Genomic DNA, 18765 nt, shown 5'->3' with positions numbered 1-18765 from the left:
ATGTTGTGTTAAAAGTGCAGCGATTTATGAATTATCTGCCAGAATTACCGATTCTATTATTTATCAATGCTTTTATGATCTTTCCAAGACGCCTGTCTGTGAGGAATCTTATAATATTAGTTTTTATTACCGACAAAACGGCCAAAATTGTTGTGGAGTTTGCTCTGAGAGATATAAATAATATACATATTTATTTGGGGATTTGCATACTGGTCAGCGACCTATTCTCGCCAAACCGTTTGTAAAAGTAATTATTTCAAGTATTAATTCTGACGGACCTGCAAATTTTGAAACAACCATATGACAGGGTTGTTTCTACGCTCGTCTGAAAATAATATAAACTCACCAGATCTAACATTAATTCATAATCTTTATATTTTCACTGCAGTCCCACTATGTAACCTTACCAAGCGCAGTTGGCAGTCATATAGATAATGAACTTTAAGCTCTTATCATGACGTCATTATCATTGTGACCTCACAATTGTCGTGCCAGCGATCACGGAAAACGGCTGTTTAAATGGCTGTTCCATCCATGACGATAACGAATGATAGATGCAAAATTCATTGGGATTTCATCATAAAATTATAACCAAATGTAAATATAAGCATTGAACGTCTTTCTGTTGACATGCATAGCCAATATGAATTCCAACTGAACAGAGGCAAATTCTAGCGCGCTTCATGGAATTTGCCTCTGTTCAGTTGGCATTCATATTGACTATGGATGCCAACTGAAAGACGTTCAATGCTTAAATAATTCATATTCAATTTTGCTTGTAACAAGAATTTTCATTACCTTAAAAGTCTACATGAGAAATAAGAGTACCAAAATGAAATTGGAATTCTAATGAAATTATTTGTAGTAAACTGAATTGTAAGGAATAACTAAAAAAAATTATGTGATGGAGATATAACACAACCATTATGGACTACTCCATATCAAATCTGAATGTGCAACTTGAACATTTTCCCGTCATTTAAAAGCAGATTCAGAACAAATCTGATGCTACTTTTGTGTTCCATAAGACTCATGTATGACTTCACCGTCAAAATGTTCCCTTTAATCACTACTACGACGACATTGGTTAAGCTATATCAACTTTATGTCTATTGTAAATATTTTGTTAATATTTCTTTAATTAACACTTATGAACATAGTAAGCATTTGAGTCTTAAATCAATTTTCTTTTAGTATTGGGTTTTTATACACATTGTACCCCAATGAAAAAGCAGTGACGTTGCGTATCTATATGAAAAAATAATAATAAATCAACGAAAATGTACTTTATTAAACATATACAGGGTGTCGCAAAAAACATGTCCCGAGTTTGACGCTTTAAAAATCCCAATGAAAAAGCAGTGACGGAGGAATTTGATCTATATACCATTAGAAACGTAATGATCTGCTCTGTAAAATGATATATAACAACCCGGACAAATATTGTTTTATTGATACTCATATTGATAATCGAGAAAAAGTCATATTTCGCTAATTTCGCGATTTGTCCAAAAAATCAATAACTTTCATTTAAGAATGGGCGGGAGGTGTCCACCCTTCTTTTCGAAGGCATGATGAAATATGTCCCTGAAATTCCTCACCACCTCACAATTCCGTAAATCTACTTCCTGGAAGTGGATTGCATACCTGGGTGACATTTTCATAACATTTCATTTACTAGTGGATTTTCCAACCGCATTGTATAATTAAATATCTTCAGCCTGAATCTTCATGGTGCTAGAAAGTCACCAAAATGTAACATCATCGATGATGTCATCATTTCTATTATGACGTCATCACACAAAATGATGATTTTATATGTACATTTGTACCCAATTAAGTTAAATTTGGATATTCCTGCTTTCCGAATCATTTTGAATTTTCATAAAAACTTTAATATTGCAAAAGTTATTATCTGTCAAAGTCGGGACATGTTTTTTGGGACACCCTGTATTTGTGTTGTGATGTAGTCCGATTGTTTTATCAAAATTTCATAGCGGATTCACACCAGATGTAACCTAAAATTTGCTTTGCTTAAGATACTGCAAATAACATTAAAATAAGATGGCAACCTACCTGTAAAAGTTCTTTCGCACCGAGTAGTTGTACGGATATGGAATATGAGCGGATATGGAATATGAGTGTATGTAGTAAAATGTATGTGAACAATGCAGTAAACATTAATATCATTTGATTTCTTTCGTGAATCTGTTATTAAAGTAGCATTAACAATGGTCTGCTGATAGCTTTATCTTTTTATCTTAGCAATTGCAACAATAATTAATTGTCTTAATGTTTTGGTATCCTTCAGGGTGTACTATCTAACTTACTATACGTATTTGTAGGCGATTGCTAAATCTCGAGAATATGCTAGCATGCATAACATGCTGGATCAACATGTTTTTAATTACCCATAATAAATGTTATTTCTAATATGATACTTTATCACTGAGTACAATATTTGCGTTATAAAAAATATCAATTGGTAACTATTCTATAATGTAATATTGATAACATTATTATTTAAACTACAAAAATGTACGCATGTACGCATAAGTTAACTCCATGAAATTTGTATAAAACACACTGTTAACAACTCTTTCTTTGATCTTTTAACTTATAATATAACTGTTATAGAAAATAGGCGTAGCGGGAATATCACTTTAGGGGAACCAGCTGCGGCTTCGTATTTGCAGTGTGCAATGTGGTATTGTATGTTTTACATAGGTATAAGCAATCATTTATATACCCATCAATATAGCATTAATATCACATGTAATGTCATATCAATACTATATTAATGGTTATATAATTTCCTGATCATGACAATTTGATATGTGTCGTAAGGTACACCGTCCCTTCTGGTTTCCTCTAAAGAAATTCGTTTATTTTTTATGTTTTATTTTTAGGCATACCCTGATCACAAAAAGCACATAAAAATCATTTGTCATCAGATTACTTTTTCTTCCAGAGATGCTTAAAGATATGAAGTAATGACTTAAAGATGCTCCACCGCTGACAAATGGTATTTTTTCACTATCAAAAACAGAAGCAGATGATTTAGTATTTTTCTTCAGTTACAAAAGTTACTTACTTTACACTATTACCACCATTGGAAGTTTGAGCTTCTAATTTTACTTTAAGTTAAAAATATGAAAAATAGTTAATTGCATCCCGAAAAAATTCCGTGGCATTATATCCTATATGGAATGAAGTACTGATTACGCATGCACCAAATGCAAAACAAATTATTTTATATTATTTTTGTGTTAACTAGACATATATATACACGATTAAACACAAATTATTGTACAAATGATGAATATCATTTATACTCTGTCGGCGGTGGAGCATCTTTAATATTTCAAATTTTGTTAGGATTTTTGAATAAATAGCATTTCCTCGCTGTGCCTTTCGTTAACATATAGATATGATGCCCGTATCATATTCATACATTGTGTAGGAGATATAGAATTCATAAATATATCAAATAAGCTGGGTTTTCGCAATAAAAGGAAATATTGCTAAAAAAAAATCTATTTTTTTTCTATTCACATATGTGTGAGATGATCTTCCTCAAAATTTGCAATAAAGAATCAGATTTAAAAACTTTAACCTGGAGAGTGACAAACGTTAACATTGTCGACTGTGGGAAACCATTTGGTTCTGCGGTCTCTGTAGTAGGACGTTGAAAAATCAGTGTGGTCGCCCTCTTGTTTACTATTACGTCGTTGCTCGCTTTCATTTATACGGTAGGGCTGGTTGTAAAAGTAATCATTTCAAGTATACATTCATATCGACCGGCAGATTTTGATACGGGCCTATGAGGTCTTTGTCAAGGCTAGTCTGAAAACATTAAGAACTCACCACATCTGTCATCATCTTGGATTCTCTTTTACTCATTTTTTTCTTATTAAAGCAATACTCATTTATAATGAACTTATCTCCCTTCATTTTGATTCAGATTTTTGAACAAGTTCTAACATAATTTGTGTGTTACTGTTCATGGATATTTGTAATTTGTACTACAGTGTTGAATTGTTTTGTAGAGAAAAGACTTCTATAGACAATGTCTGACGTCTAATCTATTTGATATTCTTTTTGTAAATGAATATGTTTGAAACTTGGTAAAACAAACCCTTTTGGTCTCTATACTTAAGTGTCGCATTATCGCCAACATGGATGACCTATATTGAGTAAGGTAAGTATTTATATCGCCGTGTAATGTAATCAGTAGATGTTGTCTTATCAGCGAAAATGAAAATAGAAAACTATATTTCAAAGGAAGGTAATGCCATCGTCATCGGTGCTAGGCCAACTTGTTGAAACATACCGCAATCTTTCGCTTTGCCAGACTATCCGGAAACAGTTTCCAATTGACTGAATTATCATCATTTATATATCAGATCAAAGAGGACGGACCCCGATAATCCGAACACCGATAGTTTGGAAAATTCTCAGTCCGGACGGAAATGTCAGGGAATGGATTGCCGTAACGTTACATATTGACTAAGATCATAGAATTCGGTAATCTGGAAAATCGTAATCCGGACGGTTTAGGATGGGAGCGACGGTGTTCAGAGTATAGGCATTTGTTAGTTGAAAGCTGAGTAATCTTTTGAATTATTGACTAAGTAATGATACAATTTTGAACAACAAAAAGTGCACCAGCTGGGATTGCGACTTCAACGGATATTTGTGTTCGTGATATTTTTTACCAGGCAACACGGGACGTGATTCTACATATGGTTTGGAAAGTTTGTCCAATTTCTCTTGACAATCGTTTCCAATGACAAAACGATCGACATGCGTTGTTATAGGACTATCATAACAAACTGTCTTAGACAAAAACAACACGTTGCTGTTTTTATATTACTGTGTTTAGCCTTAGTGTACATTACTGTGAAATATACCGCTGTATTAACTCGGTCTCCAGTATCGCCCGTTTTATACCATGGCAGGGGAAAATTCATGGAGTTGATGGGATTGTCTCATGTTGGATACAATGGGAAAGATTGGCAACATTCACGAAGTGGGTATAACGCAGGACCGAATGAAGTGATTGAAAACAAGACTTGCCAGCCTAGAAGTTTGTCCTTCCTCCCAGGAAAGCCAAGATATCTCACAGCACTCTTCAGCTTCCCCGGATCGGGGAACACATGGACTAGACATCTGATCCAGGAGCTTACAGGTATGATGCGATTTTTTTTTAAATTTATTAACAGCCTGTATCACAAATGTTAATAGTACCGACTGTTAATACATAATAATAAAAAACAAACGAAAAAACATAACAAAAAACGAACAATTGTCCTTTTCAGCGAAAAAATGCCCACTAATTTCTATTCGTCCTTTTTCAGGCTTCTACACAGGGAGTGTGTACAATGATGCAAGTCTCGCTAAGAACGGATTTCCAGGTGAAATGGAACCGGTCACAAAAATCAGCACTAGACATTGTATTGTTTATAAGAGTCACATGGCTACTAATAAATCACTCAAGCCATTCAACAAGGCGGTGATAATTATACGAAATCCCTTACACGCAATCAAGTCGTATTTCAACTACGAATTTTCTGGGAAGAAAGTGCCTAATGAACGAAAAGACAGGAACCTTACTAAAACCAAAAATGGAAAAAGAACATTGTGGAAATCAAACGTTGTATTACACAACCTGACGTCACAGGACAAACACGTAAACCACGCTGATACATCTCTGTTCCACACAGAAAGTAAGTTTTCCTTAAATTTACATAGAGATGACACGAATGGTGGTAGAATATGGAATTTTATTTTACACGAGTGAATTACACTGTACTTCTTTTATAAGTTTGACCGGATATGAATTTAAATGAGTGTCTGTTGTAACTGTTAAATATAACTTAAGGGCGTGGAATAAATTCAATATACAGCAACAACGAGTCGTATGGCCTGTTTTGCGGGGTGTTTTATCACAATTACACCAGTTTGAGTAAATAGGAATACAGCAAGTATAAGAGCATGCATAAGGCGTTGTGATATTTTTATCAGTGAAAGGGCATAGCTAATTAAAGTCCCAATGTCCGTATCTGTCAGTTTTTTTTTCATGATTTGGAAGAATTTTGAAGAAAAAAAATCCTGTTGTAAATCATGCAGAGACAGGACTTAATTGAAGTCAAGATGAGCGATAATGATTCGGAAACTTTTGGTAAAATAAATATTGAACATCGCTAAGTGGGTCCCATTTTTCAAACAAGCCGACTTTAGCCAACATTGTGACATCGTTGCCGAGAACACTATATGTGACTGCCGTAACTACGTAACATCATTCCAAACTCTTCCAATTGACCGATCGCCAGGTGTAATAAAGCCACGCCTCGCGCTCACAAACGCACGTGTTTCTATTCAATGTCGGAGCAAACATCGTATCACAAACAATACAAAATGCATAGTCACGTGCGATTTGATTGACAGAGTATAATTAATATTCTTTGATATAACTCAATTTCATCTATATCTATAAATACTAATAATATCTAGGTCCAATCTAACTTGACTTTTTGTTGCTAGTTACTTACGTATAGTGTGACTTTAATATTCAACATATATATATAATCTTCAATGAGTGTTTATTTCCTATGAGAGCGCGTCAAGGCTCGCAAAAATAAAAACTTCTAAGACGCGTTTCATAAAATCTTATCTGAAATGAACACTTTAAGATACTTTTTATCACATAACTACAGCAACCTTCATTTCGAGGAATCTCACGTAAAATTATGTTGCGAAAAACGATGGCTGCCAATTTTTTCGTCCCGTCGTCCTCGAAATCCTGACGTCATGCCATTTTTCCTGGCGTTATTTTACTGTTTCTGTCATGACGACACGATAAATATCCAGCCAATGAAAATAACTTCAGGTCATATTACGCTAGTGACATATGCAAATATATTAAATGGGCAAATTCACTGGATATCAGGCGGATTATGTGATAAAATAAAAAAAAATGCATAGATAATCATTAATCCACGCATCTCCAAAGATCAAGACAAGCATAGTTGGGGGAGGTCACGCATAAGATCTATGAATCTCGTTTGCTTCTTGCAACAGTTATGAATAAACTCAATGTTCTTAAACGCTGGTATCGCACTTAAAGGCCCGCTATCTTTCCGAAACAGCCTTTGATTTTTTAAATGAAAACGTAAAATTGATAATTTTGTAGAGTCACAAAATTTATTAACTTAACGTTAATACTATACTTATTATCAATTATAAAATAATTTAATTAGAATATATTTAATGTTAATTTTCATAACGCGGGTCCTATTATGTTTACCACTGTCATCCTAAATACCGCTCGTTAGTTGATTATCACTGCGCCTGACGGAAAAACAGCGAAATGAATTTTCACTCTAAACAAAGATTACGTAGGATTTGTATTTGTTTGGCGTTGTAACCTTATTTCAGGCCGTCAATAAAAAATGTTGCTTTTGTTACTTTTGTGTTTAAGAAACTTTTTTTTTTCAGGAAAGAAGTGGGCCTTAAAATATTGAATGCTACTTTTATCTTTATTCCAAAAGCCATCGACTTCACTTCCGAACACGGCCACAATCTTTCGATATATATCTAAAATGTGTTCATATCTTATTGGTGTGTGACTACGACACCAAATATTCTGACAAGCTAGGGCGTCTAAAATTACCAAAATTTCAAACCTTCTAGCACCAAGAAAACATAGGTACTAGACACTTTCATCAACTATGTGGAAGTGAGAATGAGCTGTGAATATGAAAGGCCAGTGATGAGCTTTAAAATACTATGACGCGACGTTCATCGTCTGTCTGTCAACAATTCCTTAAAGTCGTTACTTGTCATAAAGTTCTGCATGGATTGTACCCAATTTTTGCCACAAACTTCCTTGAGCAAAGGGGAACGTTTGTATAAATCTTGGCTCTTTCCACCTAGAGGGAGAGCATAAATGATGAACCTGTATTCAGAAAATTACTTGGCATAAGAAACCAGGTAAGCGATAGAGTTCCAAAATGAATTTTAAAACAAAAATCTGAGTTCACTCTATTTTAGAGTACACTCAGATGTTTGTAAGTATATCTCCATTACATACAAAATCGAACAAATTTAATCGCTAAATATACTAATGATTGTGTTCTGTTTAGAGTGGAAATCGTTTATATACTAATGATTGTGTTCTGTTTCGAGTGGAGATCGTTTATATACTAATGATTGTGTTCTGTTTAGAGTGGAGATCGTTTGCTAGCGAGAGAATCAAACGTTGGAGGATGAAAAACATACAATGGATGACAAAATTTCACCACAACTGTACAATAGTGTTATACGAATCACTGAAGACCAATTGTTCGTCAGAGCTTTATAGGATTGGTAAATTCCTCGGAATTAATGTAAAGCCGAAGGATTTGTGGTGTACCGTAATGAATCAAGAAGGCCACTTCCACAGAAAAACAATTAACGAGACAATCTCAAATGTGGCCAGTCTTTATACTTCTGTACAAAGAGACGAGATTCACAAATCCATCTGTGACGTCACAAATGTCGCCAGGAAACTTGCAATTGAATTAAATATCTCTCAATATCTGACGAACTTATCAGAGAAAAACCAATTAGATTGTTCACACTAAAATTGTCCTAGCTTCATAAATATGCCCAAAGACCAGGCATCTTGTGTAATCAGATTTGCTCCACTCGTAATTTGATATATACTTTAAAGATGTGTTATCGTATATGTGCGTTGAATTTTTGTTTTCTGCAAAACATATTTCATCATTTTTTGTTGTTTGTTTTCCTGTGTTGCATAAATAATAAGGTTTGCAAGATTCTGTTTTCACATTTTTTGCTATTCTTTTTTCTTGACTAATTGAATACATCATTTAAACCCTTATTTCAATTAATTCAAAGTATTTATTACACAAATACAAAATAACACAAATTGACGAAAATAATATATTGCAAAAAGAATGTCAGAGTAACCCTTTCCAAATATGAAAAAGAAAATATAGATATATGGGATACTGTATCACGTCAAGTTTGGGTCTTCCATTTTTTTTTTTTTTTTTTTTTTTTGTAAGAAATAACGAAAATTAAGCAATCCAATAACAATGTAGATATTTACATTGTTATTATAACAAAATTAGTAATTTGCGAAAATACGTCAAACGCAAAAACATTTTAGTTTTAATTTCGCTGTGTTGGCAGTAAACCGACACTATAGGTAAATAAGATATGCTGAAACATTTCAACACATCCACCCAAACTGTTTTTCAAATTCGCACAATGGAATTAAGGATTTATAAGTGATATCTACCCTCTTGATGGAATATTTATGACATTTTCGTTTTTGCATACATTGTTTTGGAGTAGAAAACATGTGTATGCTCACATGTACCAAAGCCGTCATATCATTTTGATACAGGATATCTAAAGTGTTTGCAACCTCTCTAAAGTTATCTCCACCCAAACTAATTACGCAAGCGTTCCCTGATTTGATATGACCTAAGTATGTATACTTGTTTCCTTGTCGCAATAAGTGTTGCATCTATGTCAGCTTTATATCAAATTAAACACCAAGATTTAAAGCTAACAATGCAAGTTTTAAACAATCATGTTTAGATATAATAGAAAATCTTTCAAATATATCTTTATAAGCTTAGCATGAAATTGATAAAATGATAATTGGACATTACTAAAGCCAATTAAAGCTTAAAGCTGACAATGCAGGTTTAAATTATCAATGATGACATAAAATAGAAATCTTCCAAATGGTTGTAGATGCCCTTTGTATATCAACCATCATGTCGGGTCGTCATTTTTAGGGCACCTAGTTACACGAGCCAATTAACCTAACACAAGCATAGTCGGGGAAGGTCACGCATAAGATCTGTAATCTCGTTTGCTTCTCGCAACAGTTATTAATAAGCTCAATGTTCTTTAACGGTGGCATCACACTTAAATATTGAATTCTACTTCAATCTTTATACAAGTGCCAATTAAAACTTACATAAAAGTACTTAAATGATTGAGGCCAAATTTAAATCATACAATGAAAAGTGAAAACAATTCAAGAGGTAATGCTAACAAACATTACAAGAAATAATCTTATATACTGGGAATATAAACAATATCTATGGACGCTTAAACAGTAATAGGCTTTGATACCGTTGTATGTCCTGTTTACTACTAAAGCAATGATTACAGCCTCTGTATACAATTCTAGATTTCACCTACTGAAGCATATTCATAGGACAGAACGCTATCGGGCAGCGAAACATAGAAACCTACTAATATTATACTCTGTAGCAAAGGATAAATATCAACTTTTTGCCTCAGAAGATAATTTTATTAACAAAAAAAAAATTACACGCAACGCTGATAATATATGAGTCGAGCAAATTAATCGGTTATATATCTACCGTACTGAACTCTATAAGCGCCCTCCACGTTGTTTGAAGCCTCTATTTCGGGTAAAATGTAGGTTTCCGGAAAATAAATGTTATAATCATAAGCTAACTCTACAATATGCAAAGACGGAATAACGACAGTGGTAGTAAACCTTGGAATATCGAGAATGTTCATTTATATACACTTAAATAAAACTGGAAAAGACCTCCGAGATGATCCTTATGTATTGCAGAACTATGTCCGGTATGGAGAGAATTATTAATTGCGCATGCACGAAAGCAAAATAAATTATCTCATATTATTTTTTGTGTTAATTAGACATATTTATACAGGATTAAACCCCATATATTTTTACCCGTTTATGCTCTGTCGGCCGTGAAGCATCTTTAAGAATTGTTCTGTGCAAAATGTGTCTTATTTTGGAATGGCTACCCTGTTTGGGGTTGGAGTAGGAGCTACCCTGGTTGGAGTTGGAGGAGTTGAAGGACCCCCTTTTGTCTATTGTTATCTGAGAACTTAGATATTAGTTATAGACTGAACGTATTTTTGTTAATATTATTCAGCTATTTTAATAACAATGCATTACCAAATCTTTAAAACCGTCATCTATGTAAAAAAAAACCATTTATTTGTTCTCTATATTATGAGGGAAAATCGTCTATTTCTCAGTAAATATATAGTATGAATATATACATTTTTATACACCTACAGAAAGCGTGACCAATTGTCTCCTATAAACCACCATGAGGTTCAGGATTCGTTAGAAGGAACTAAGAGGAAGCCCGTACTTAAACCAATATACTTTCAAGCTTTATTTCGACGTATTTTCACTTATGAATAACGAATAGTGCATCGTCTTGTTTTTCAGAGAGAGTGTGTATGAGTTGGTGTATTTATAGTTAAAAAAAAGTTCCTTGTTCCTTGTAAATTCTTGTAAATTCGAGTATAAATTCGAGGATACTCAAAAGTCGCCAGTGCATTCTTCAGACTTCTCTCAGAGTTTCAACATCGTGCCGATCAACCAGCTAAAATGATTTTCAGCGAGGGATCGTCCATCCTCTGTCTTTTTATTTTGCTTCAGCTCAACACCAGTTGCGAATTACAACTGATTGGAGAGGAAAGGAAGTATGTCTTTCTGGAACAAGCCATCTTGGAGCGGGTGAGGTCGACAATGTTCGGAATGTTGGATAATCTACAATCTAAATTAGATCATCTGCAAGAGAACGTGAAACGTCTGCAGGAGGAAATCGCTGTAATAAAATCATCGACCCACAGAACAGGTCAAGTGCATATTATTATTTTTGGTATATATACAGAAAACGCATGTCTTTATCTCTCTATTTCATTTAACATAAAAGTGGCAAAAAATTGACGTTACACACGCTGTTTTATTCCCTTGCGCGGCAGATTTACTCAAGATTTCTTTTACATAGAATGTTTTTAAGAAAGATTCTTTAATCGGGCTGTGATTATTTTGTCTTTATAATGACATGTAAACTGATTTCAAATATCATAAAAGACCCGTCAGCTTTCGTGGTCGTGAAAAGCATTTTTACTGTGAACAATATCAAGTATTTAATTTACATTTTAAGAAGGTATAGAGTATATAATATGTATATCACTCCGAGGACAATTGTAAATGAGTAAGTAAACTAAATGTTTAAATTTCATAATGCGGGTCGTCTTATGTTTCCCTGCGCGCCCTAATTAACACGCGCTAGTTGACTATCGGTAAGTTACACGACAAAACAGGGAAATAAACAGTCATTGTGAACTTGGATTTACACCAGAAATCTTTTGGTGTTGTATTGTAAGGTCATTTTGGGTCATAAATGCAGATGTTGTAACATTATAATTGTAATTGATAAACTTTTAATTTCTATTTTGGAACCATAGTGGGCTTGCAATGGAAATAATTCACATACCACTTGAGTTCCGTTAAAGTTTATGCGAGACTAGTATCTACAGTGATGATGAAATTTAACTATTTGAAATATTTCCGCTGAAATGACGTTGTTAGCGCGGGCAATCATATTTAAGGATCATTCCATTACCAATATATAGAGACCGCAGAGCCAAATGATTTCACTATATACGATATATTAACGTTTGCCACTGTCCAGGTTAAACGGAGTTTTCAAGTCTGGTCACCTGTCACTAATTTTGAAGAACGGCATCTCGCATACCTGGGAATAAAAAGATATAAAGATCTACCATCTTGCTAAACTTTTATTGTTGGGGTGCCATCTTATGTTGAATTCCGCACAAGAAATTGACCAAAATATTCATGAAATTTAAATATTGATCACCTCCCTCTGTCAGACACACACATTAAACATTTGAAACTGATGCGCCCTGAATACCCTCTCAGCAGGCTCCGAAACATCCACCTCTCTATGAAATCTTGTGCCCAAAAGGGGATTTCCAGGAATCTATTTTTGGTTTGATTCTGCGGTACCTATACAAACATCTTGTACAAACTTTTCATGCATCACGTGGTACATGAATCAGTCCCAGTTCTGAGAACGTTTTATCTACAAAGCATACAATTTCTATATTATTTAAAAAAGAAGCTTCATCAACTAAAGATTTTAATGTACCGCAAGTGGAATATGGAGAATATAGGATATTATAAAACTATCTAGTCCTCCGAGTAGGACTACATGCCAAATATGCAGGGCTAGATGACAAAGAAACGAAATGTATGTACCTTAATGTATACGAGACGATCAGGTTATGAACACTGATTGTTCCATCAAGATATCCTTTATCTACACGTATCTTGGTTTTTTTTTAAATTTATACAGGTGCAGCAAGTGGCTGTCCACTATCCGATGTCTGCACAATTGATGGGCTTATATGTAAGTAATATATAATTTTAAACAAGCACGTTTTAAATACATTTTTGTAATTAATTCAGTATTTTTTCAATTGTTTTTTTAACAATGCAATTACACTATACACTCAACATTTTTTTCCTAATATATAATTATATTATATGTTCCTTATGATTATCTAGTTTCTAATACATTATTTAAGGATTTATAATCTTAATAGATTGTTTTATGTTATGGTGTTATAACACAAAAATGTACTCTAAATAAACCGCGGCGGTTCATGATAAAAGTACACTTAAGATTTCTGTGTTAAATCTCCATAACATAAACAATCTATTCAAATTAATCCTTATAATTCAATTTACTCAAAATAATATCTTCAATATTCAAAATTCATTTTGAGACTCTTTTGTCTATAAAATCATTACGCCGTTACCACAGCCAATCAGAAGCGACGTTACAAACGGGGACGCCATTTTTGTCCCTTCATTGGCTGATTATCTGGCAGTACCTGCTATAAACACTAGTGAAATTATGGCATGGTTAGTCGGTGACACAGATGTGGTCCGAACCTAGTCATTAGCATATTCTAAGATATATTATAATTATACAGTATTTTTTCAGATATGTTTTCATTTAAACATACATACAGCCAAAAAAGAACTCTCGAGATACAGGAATTCGGAGTGTTGTAACAAAATCAGAGAATGTACTGTCTAAATCTCTGCTGAAGTTTATGAAGAATCGCACATGTTTGTTCGTGTCTTTGAATGACGTTCACAGCTCAATACATCAAAACTTCTGGTTTTCAATAGATTACTTAAGAAAAAAATAAAATGTCAAAATGTATGCCGAGTTATGGTACATATGACTGTAATAAAATGATATTTCAGGCCCCCGTTTCCACATGGATCCATCAACACTACATAGTTTGCTGTACCTGTCCAGAGATAACCTGACACTGTTTAATGGAGGACAAGACAACACAGACGACTTGATCAAAGGAACTGACCAGTCACGTGTCTACAAAGGGGTACAAGGATCTAGTCCTATTACAAACACACAGAAGGTATACTTCGAAGTGGAAATCTTCTACAGAATTAAACAGACCTTAGATGGAAACGATCTGGTATTCGAGATTGGATTGTCAAAAGAGGACAGCATCGATGAAAGGACTGTTATCGCTGGTCAAAAGGGGACTTGGTCAATTTATGCTGCTACGAATACAAACTTGCAAAATATCAATTTCGAAATTCACAGCAATGGCTCTTTTGAACAGCTCTACGAGTTGAGTGACGTCACTTCCGGTACAGAGATAAACTCGACACTTGGGTTTTACGTTAACAGATTGGATAGGGTCATCACCGTGATTGACATCAACAAGAACAGTACGGTATACACATTTACAGATGTAGACGGTAACCAGGATCTCTGGCCTGTGTTCGGTGGTTATAATCCCCACAAAGTTTCTGTACGCCTTCGACTTAATGCTCAAAAGGACATCTCCAGTTTTCCCTGTGACATTTTAGGATAGCTATCTGTACTGCCCCGTGAAGTTTGAGATAAACAGATAACAGAGTTCTTCAAGATAACTGCATCAATCTTTTTTTTGAATCCCGTAAAATTACAATTACACAAATACAAGACAATGTTACAATGTGACTACATTAAAAGTTTGTCTATATTCTGAAATGTCTGAATAAAAGGCTATGGAAGTTATACAAAGTTTCCTTGTTTGCGTACAGATAATTTATTTTTCCTTCGAGTTACACGTATAACTGATTTACGACAATTCGTGAAAGACAAATTGATACTTCTTATGTATGACTGTTTACCACCTCACTAACTCATTATTATGAATATAACATGAATTACAGGTTTCTACTTTATGAGTATAGCAAATAAATTGAGTTTCTTCTTTACAATAAAAAAGAAAATAAACACTGTTTAGTACGGAACTGCCTCTAAGTTACCAGGTATACATTTGTACGTAGATTGACTATAATCAATAAAAACGAGACATCTAAGGAAATGTTTACAAATCATTACCGTATCTGTTCAGCAGTGAACCCTCCGTGCATATCAAAATGATGTGACCAATACTCGAATTATATAAGTTTTACCACCTTATATCTGAAGTGGCCAATGTGCACAGACTTAGCGAAACTAGCTTGAAATAGATACACAATACAAAATATCCAAACTTATTGGGTATACTGTAACGTAATGTTCATATAACAAAATTTATTAACTTAAACATTAATTACTATACTTATAATCAATATTATAAAATTAATTTTAATTCAATTAGAATATAATTTTATGTTAATATTTCATATCGCGGGTCCTATTATGTTTACCACCGTCTCACCCTAAATATACCTCGCTCGTTAGTTGAATATCACTACAGCGCCACTGACGGAAAAACCTTCGCGAAATGTATTTTCAGCTCTAATACAAAGAGATTACGTTGGATATTGCATTGTTTGGCGTTGTAACCTTTAATTCAGGCCGTCGGAAAAAATAATGTTCCTTTTCGTTACTATTGTTTTTAAGAAACTATTTTTTTTCAGGTGGGAAGAAATGAAGTGGCCTTTAAATATTGAATGCTACTTTTATCTCTATTCCAAAAGCCATCGACTTCACTTCCGAACACGGCCACAATCTTTCGATATATATCTAAAATGTGTTCATATCTTATTGGTGTGTGACCACGACACCAAATATTCTGACAGGCTAGGGCGTCTAAAATTACCAACATTTCAAACCTTCTAGCACCAAGAAAACATAGGTACTAGACACTTTCATCAACTATGTGGAAGTGAGAATGAGCTGTGAATGTGAAAGGCCAGTGATGAGCTTTAAAATACTATGACGCGACGTTCATCGTCTGTCTGTCAACAATTCCTTAAAGTCGTTACTTGTCATAAAGTTCTGCATGGATTGTACCCAATTTTTGCCACAAACTTCCTTGAGCAAAGGGGAACGTTTGTATAAATCTTGGCTCTTTTCCACCTAGAGGGAGAGCATAAATGATGAACCTGTATTCAGAAAATTACTTGGCATAAGAAACCAGGTAAGCGATAGAGTTCCAAAATGAATTTTAAAACAAAAATCTGAGTTCACTCTTATTTTAGAGTACACAGATGTTTGTAAGTATATCTCCATTACATACAAAATCGAACAAATTTAATCGCTAAATATACTAATGATTGTGTTCTGTTTAGAGTGGAAATCGTTTATATACTAATGATTGTGTTCTGTTTCGAGTGGAGATCGTCGTTTATATACTAATGATTGTGTTCTGTTTAGAGTGGAGATCGTTTGCTAGCGAGAGAATCAAACGTTGGAGGATGAAAAACATACAATGGATGACAAAATTTCACCACAACTGTACAATAGTGTTATACGAATCACTGAAGACCAATTGTTCGTCAGAGCTTTATAGGATTGGTAAATTCCTCGGAATTAATGTAAAGCCGAAGGATGTGTGGTGTACCGTAATGAATCAAGAAGGCCACTTCCACAGAAAAACAATTAAGGAGACAATCTCAAATGTGGCCAGTCTTTATACTTCTATACAAAGAGACGAGATTCACAAATCCATCTGTGACGTCACAAATGTCGCCAGGAAACTTGCAATTGAATTAAATATCTCTCAATATCTGACGAACTTATCAGAGAAAAACCAATTAGATTGTTCACACTAAAATTGTCCTAGCTTCATAAATATGCCCAAAGACCAGGCATCTTGTGTAATCAGATTTGCACCACTCGTAATTTGATATATACTTTAAAGATGTGTTATCGTATATGTGCGTTGAATTTTTGTTTTCTGCAAAACATATTTCATCATTTTTTGTTGTTTGTTTTCCTGTGTTGCATAAATAATAAGGTTTGCAAGATTCTGTTTTCACATTTTTTGCTATTCTTTTTTTCTTGACTAATTGAATACATCATTTAAACCCTTATTTCAATTAATTCAAAGTATTTATTACACAAATACAAAATAACACAAATTGACGAAAATAATATATTGCAAAAAGAATGTCAGAGTAACCCTTTCCAAATATGCAAAAGAAAATATAGATATATGGGATACTGTATTACGTCAAGTTTGGGTCTTCCATTTTTTTTTTTTTTTTTTTTTTGTAAGAAATATAACGAAAATTAAGCAATCCAATAACAATGTAGATATTTACATTGTTATTATAACAAAATTAGTAATTTGCGAAAATACGTCAAACGCAAAAACATTTTAGTTTTAATTTCGCTGTGTTGGCAGTAAACCGACACTATAGGTAAATAAGATATGCTGAAACATTTCAACACATCCACCCAAACTGTTTTTTCAAATTCGCACAATGGAATTAAGGATTTATAAGTGATATCTACCCCCTTGATGGAATATTTATGACATTTTCGTTTTTGCATACATTGTTTTGGAGTAGAAAACATGTGTATGCTCACATGTACCAAAGCCGTCATATCATTTTGATACAGGATATCTAAAGTGTTTGCAACCTCTCTAAAGTTATCTCCACCCAAACTAATTACGCAAGCGTTCCCTGATTTGATATGACCTAAGTATGTATACTTGTTTCCTTGTCGCAATAAGTGTTGCATCTCTGTCAGCTTTATATCAAATTAAACACCAAGATTTAAAGCTAACAATGCAAGTTTTAAACAATCATGTTTAGATATAATAGAAAATCTTTCAAATATATCTTTATAAGCTTAGCATGAAATTGATAAAATGATAATTGGACATTACTAAAGCCAATTAAAGCTTAAAGCTGACAATGCAGGTTTAAATTATCAATGATGACATAAAATAGAAATCTTCCAAATGGTTGTAGATGCCCTTTGTATATCAACCATCATGTCGGGTCGTCATTTTTAGGGCACCTAGTTACACGAGCCAATTAACCTAACACAAGCATAGTCGGGGAAGGTCACGCATAAGATCTGTAATCTCGTTTGCTTCTCGCAACAGTTATTAATAAGCTCAATGTTCTTTAACGGTGGCATCACACTTAAATATTGAATTCTACTTCAATCTTTATACAAGTGCCAATTAAAACTTACATAAAAGTACTTAAATGATTGAGGCCAAATTTAAATCATACAATGAAAAGTGAAAACAATTCAAGAGGTAATGCTAACAAACATTACAAGAAATAATCTTATATACTGGGAATATAAACAATATCTATGGACGCTTAAACAGTAATAGGCTTTGATACCGTTGTATGTCCTGTTTACTACTAAAGCAATGATTACAGCCTCTGTATACAATTCTAGATTTCACCTACTGAAGCATATTCATAGGACAAAACGCTATCGGGCAGCGAAACATAGAAACCTACTAATATTATACTCTGTAGCAAAGGATAAATATCAACTTTTTGCCTCAGAAGATAATTTTATTAAAAAAAAAAAAATTACACGCAACGCTGATAATATATGAGTCGAGCAAATTAATCGGTTATATACCTACCGTACTGAACTCTATAAGCGCCCT

The 18765-nt window shown here is 33.7% G+C and overlaps 2 protein-coding genes across 2 annotated transcripts; both read left to right on the top strand.

Annotated features, from left to right (window-relative positions):
* The first annotated feature begins 4321 nt into the window (after nt 1-4321).
* LOC138307965 (sialate:O-sulfotransferase 2-like) lies at nt 4322-9451 on the top strand. Its single transcript, XM_069248917.1, has 3 exons — nt 4322-5191; nt 5361-5729; nt 8230-9451. Exons 1-3 carry the CDS (start codon nt 4807-4809, stop codon nt 8625-8627), a joined length of 1152 nt encoding a protein of 383 aa, XP_069105018.1. The 5' UTR covers nt 4322-4806; the 3' UTR covers nt 8628-9451.
* A 1793-nt stretch (nt 9452-11244) lies between these two features.
* LOC138308227 (uncharacterized) lies at nt 11245-14960 on the top strand. Its single transcript, XM_069249208.1, has 3 exons — nt 11245-11684; nt 13212-13265; nt 14135-14960. The coding sequence occupies exons 1-3, from the start codon at nt 11435-11437 to the stop codon at nt 14773-14775; spliced, it is 945 nt and encodes a 314-aa protein (XP_069105309.1). The 5' UTR covers nt 11245-11434; the 3' UTR covers nt 14776-14960.
* Nucleotides 14961-18765: the final 3805 nt, after the last annotated feature.

The sequence above is a fragment of the Argopecten irradians genome, chromosome 14 (genome assembly GCF_041381155.1).
Source record: "Argopecten irradians isolate NY chromosome 14, Ai_NY, whole genome shotgun sequence".
Classification (NCBI taxonomy): Eukaryota; Metazoa; Mollusca; class Bivalvia; order Pectinida; family Pectinidae; genus Argopecten; species Argopecten irradians.
Note: the sequence above shows the minus strand (reverse complement) of the source record. Positions and strands in the feature narration are given on the sequence as shown.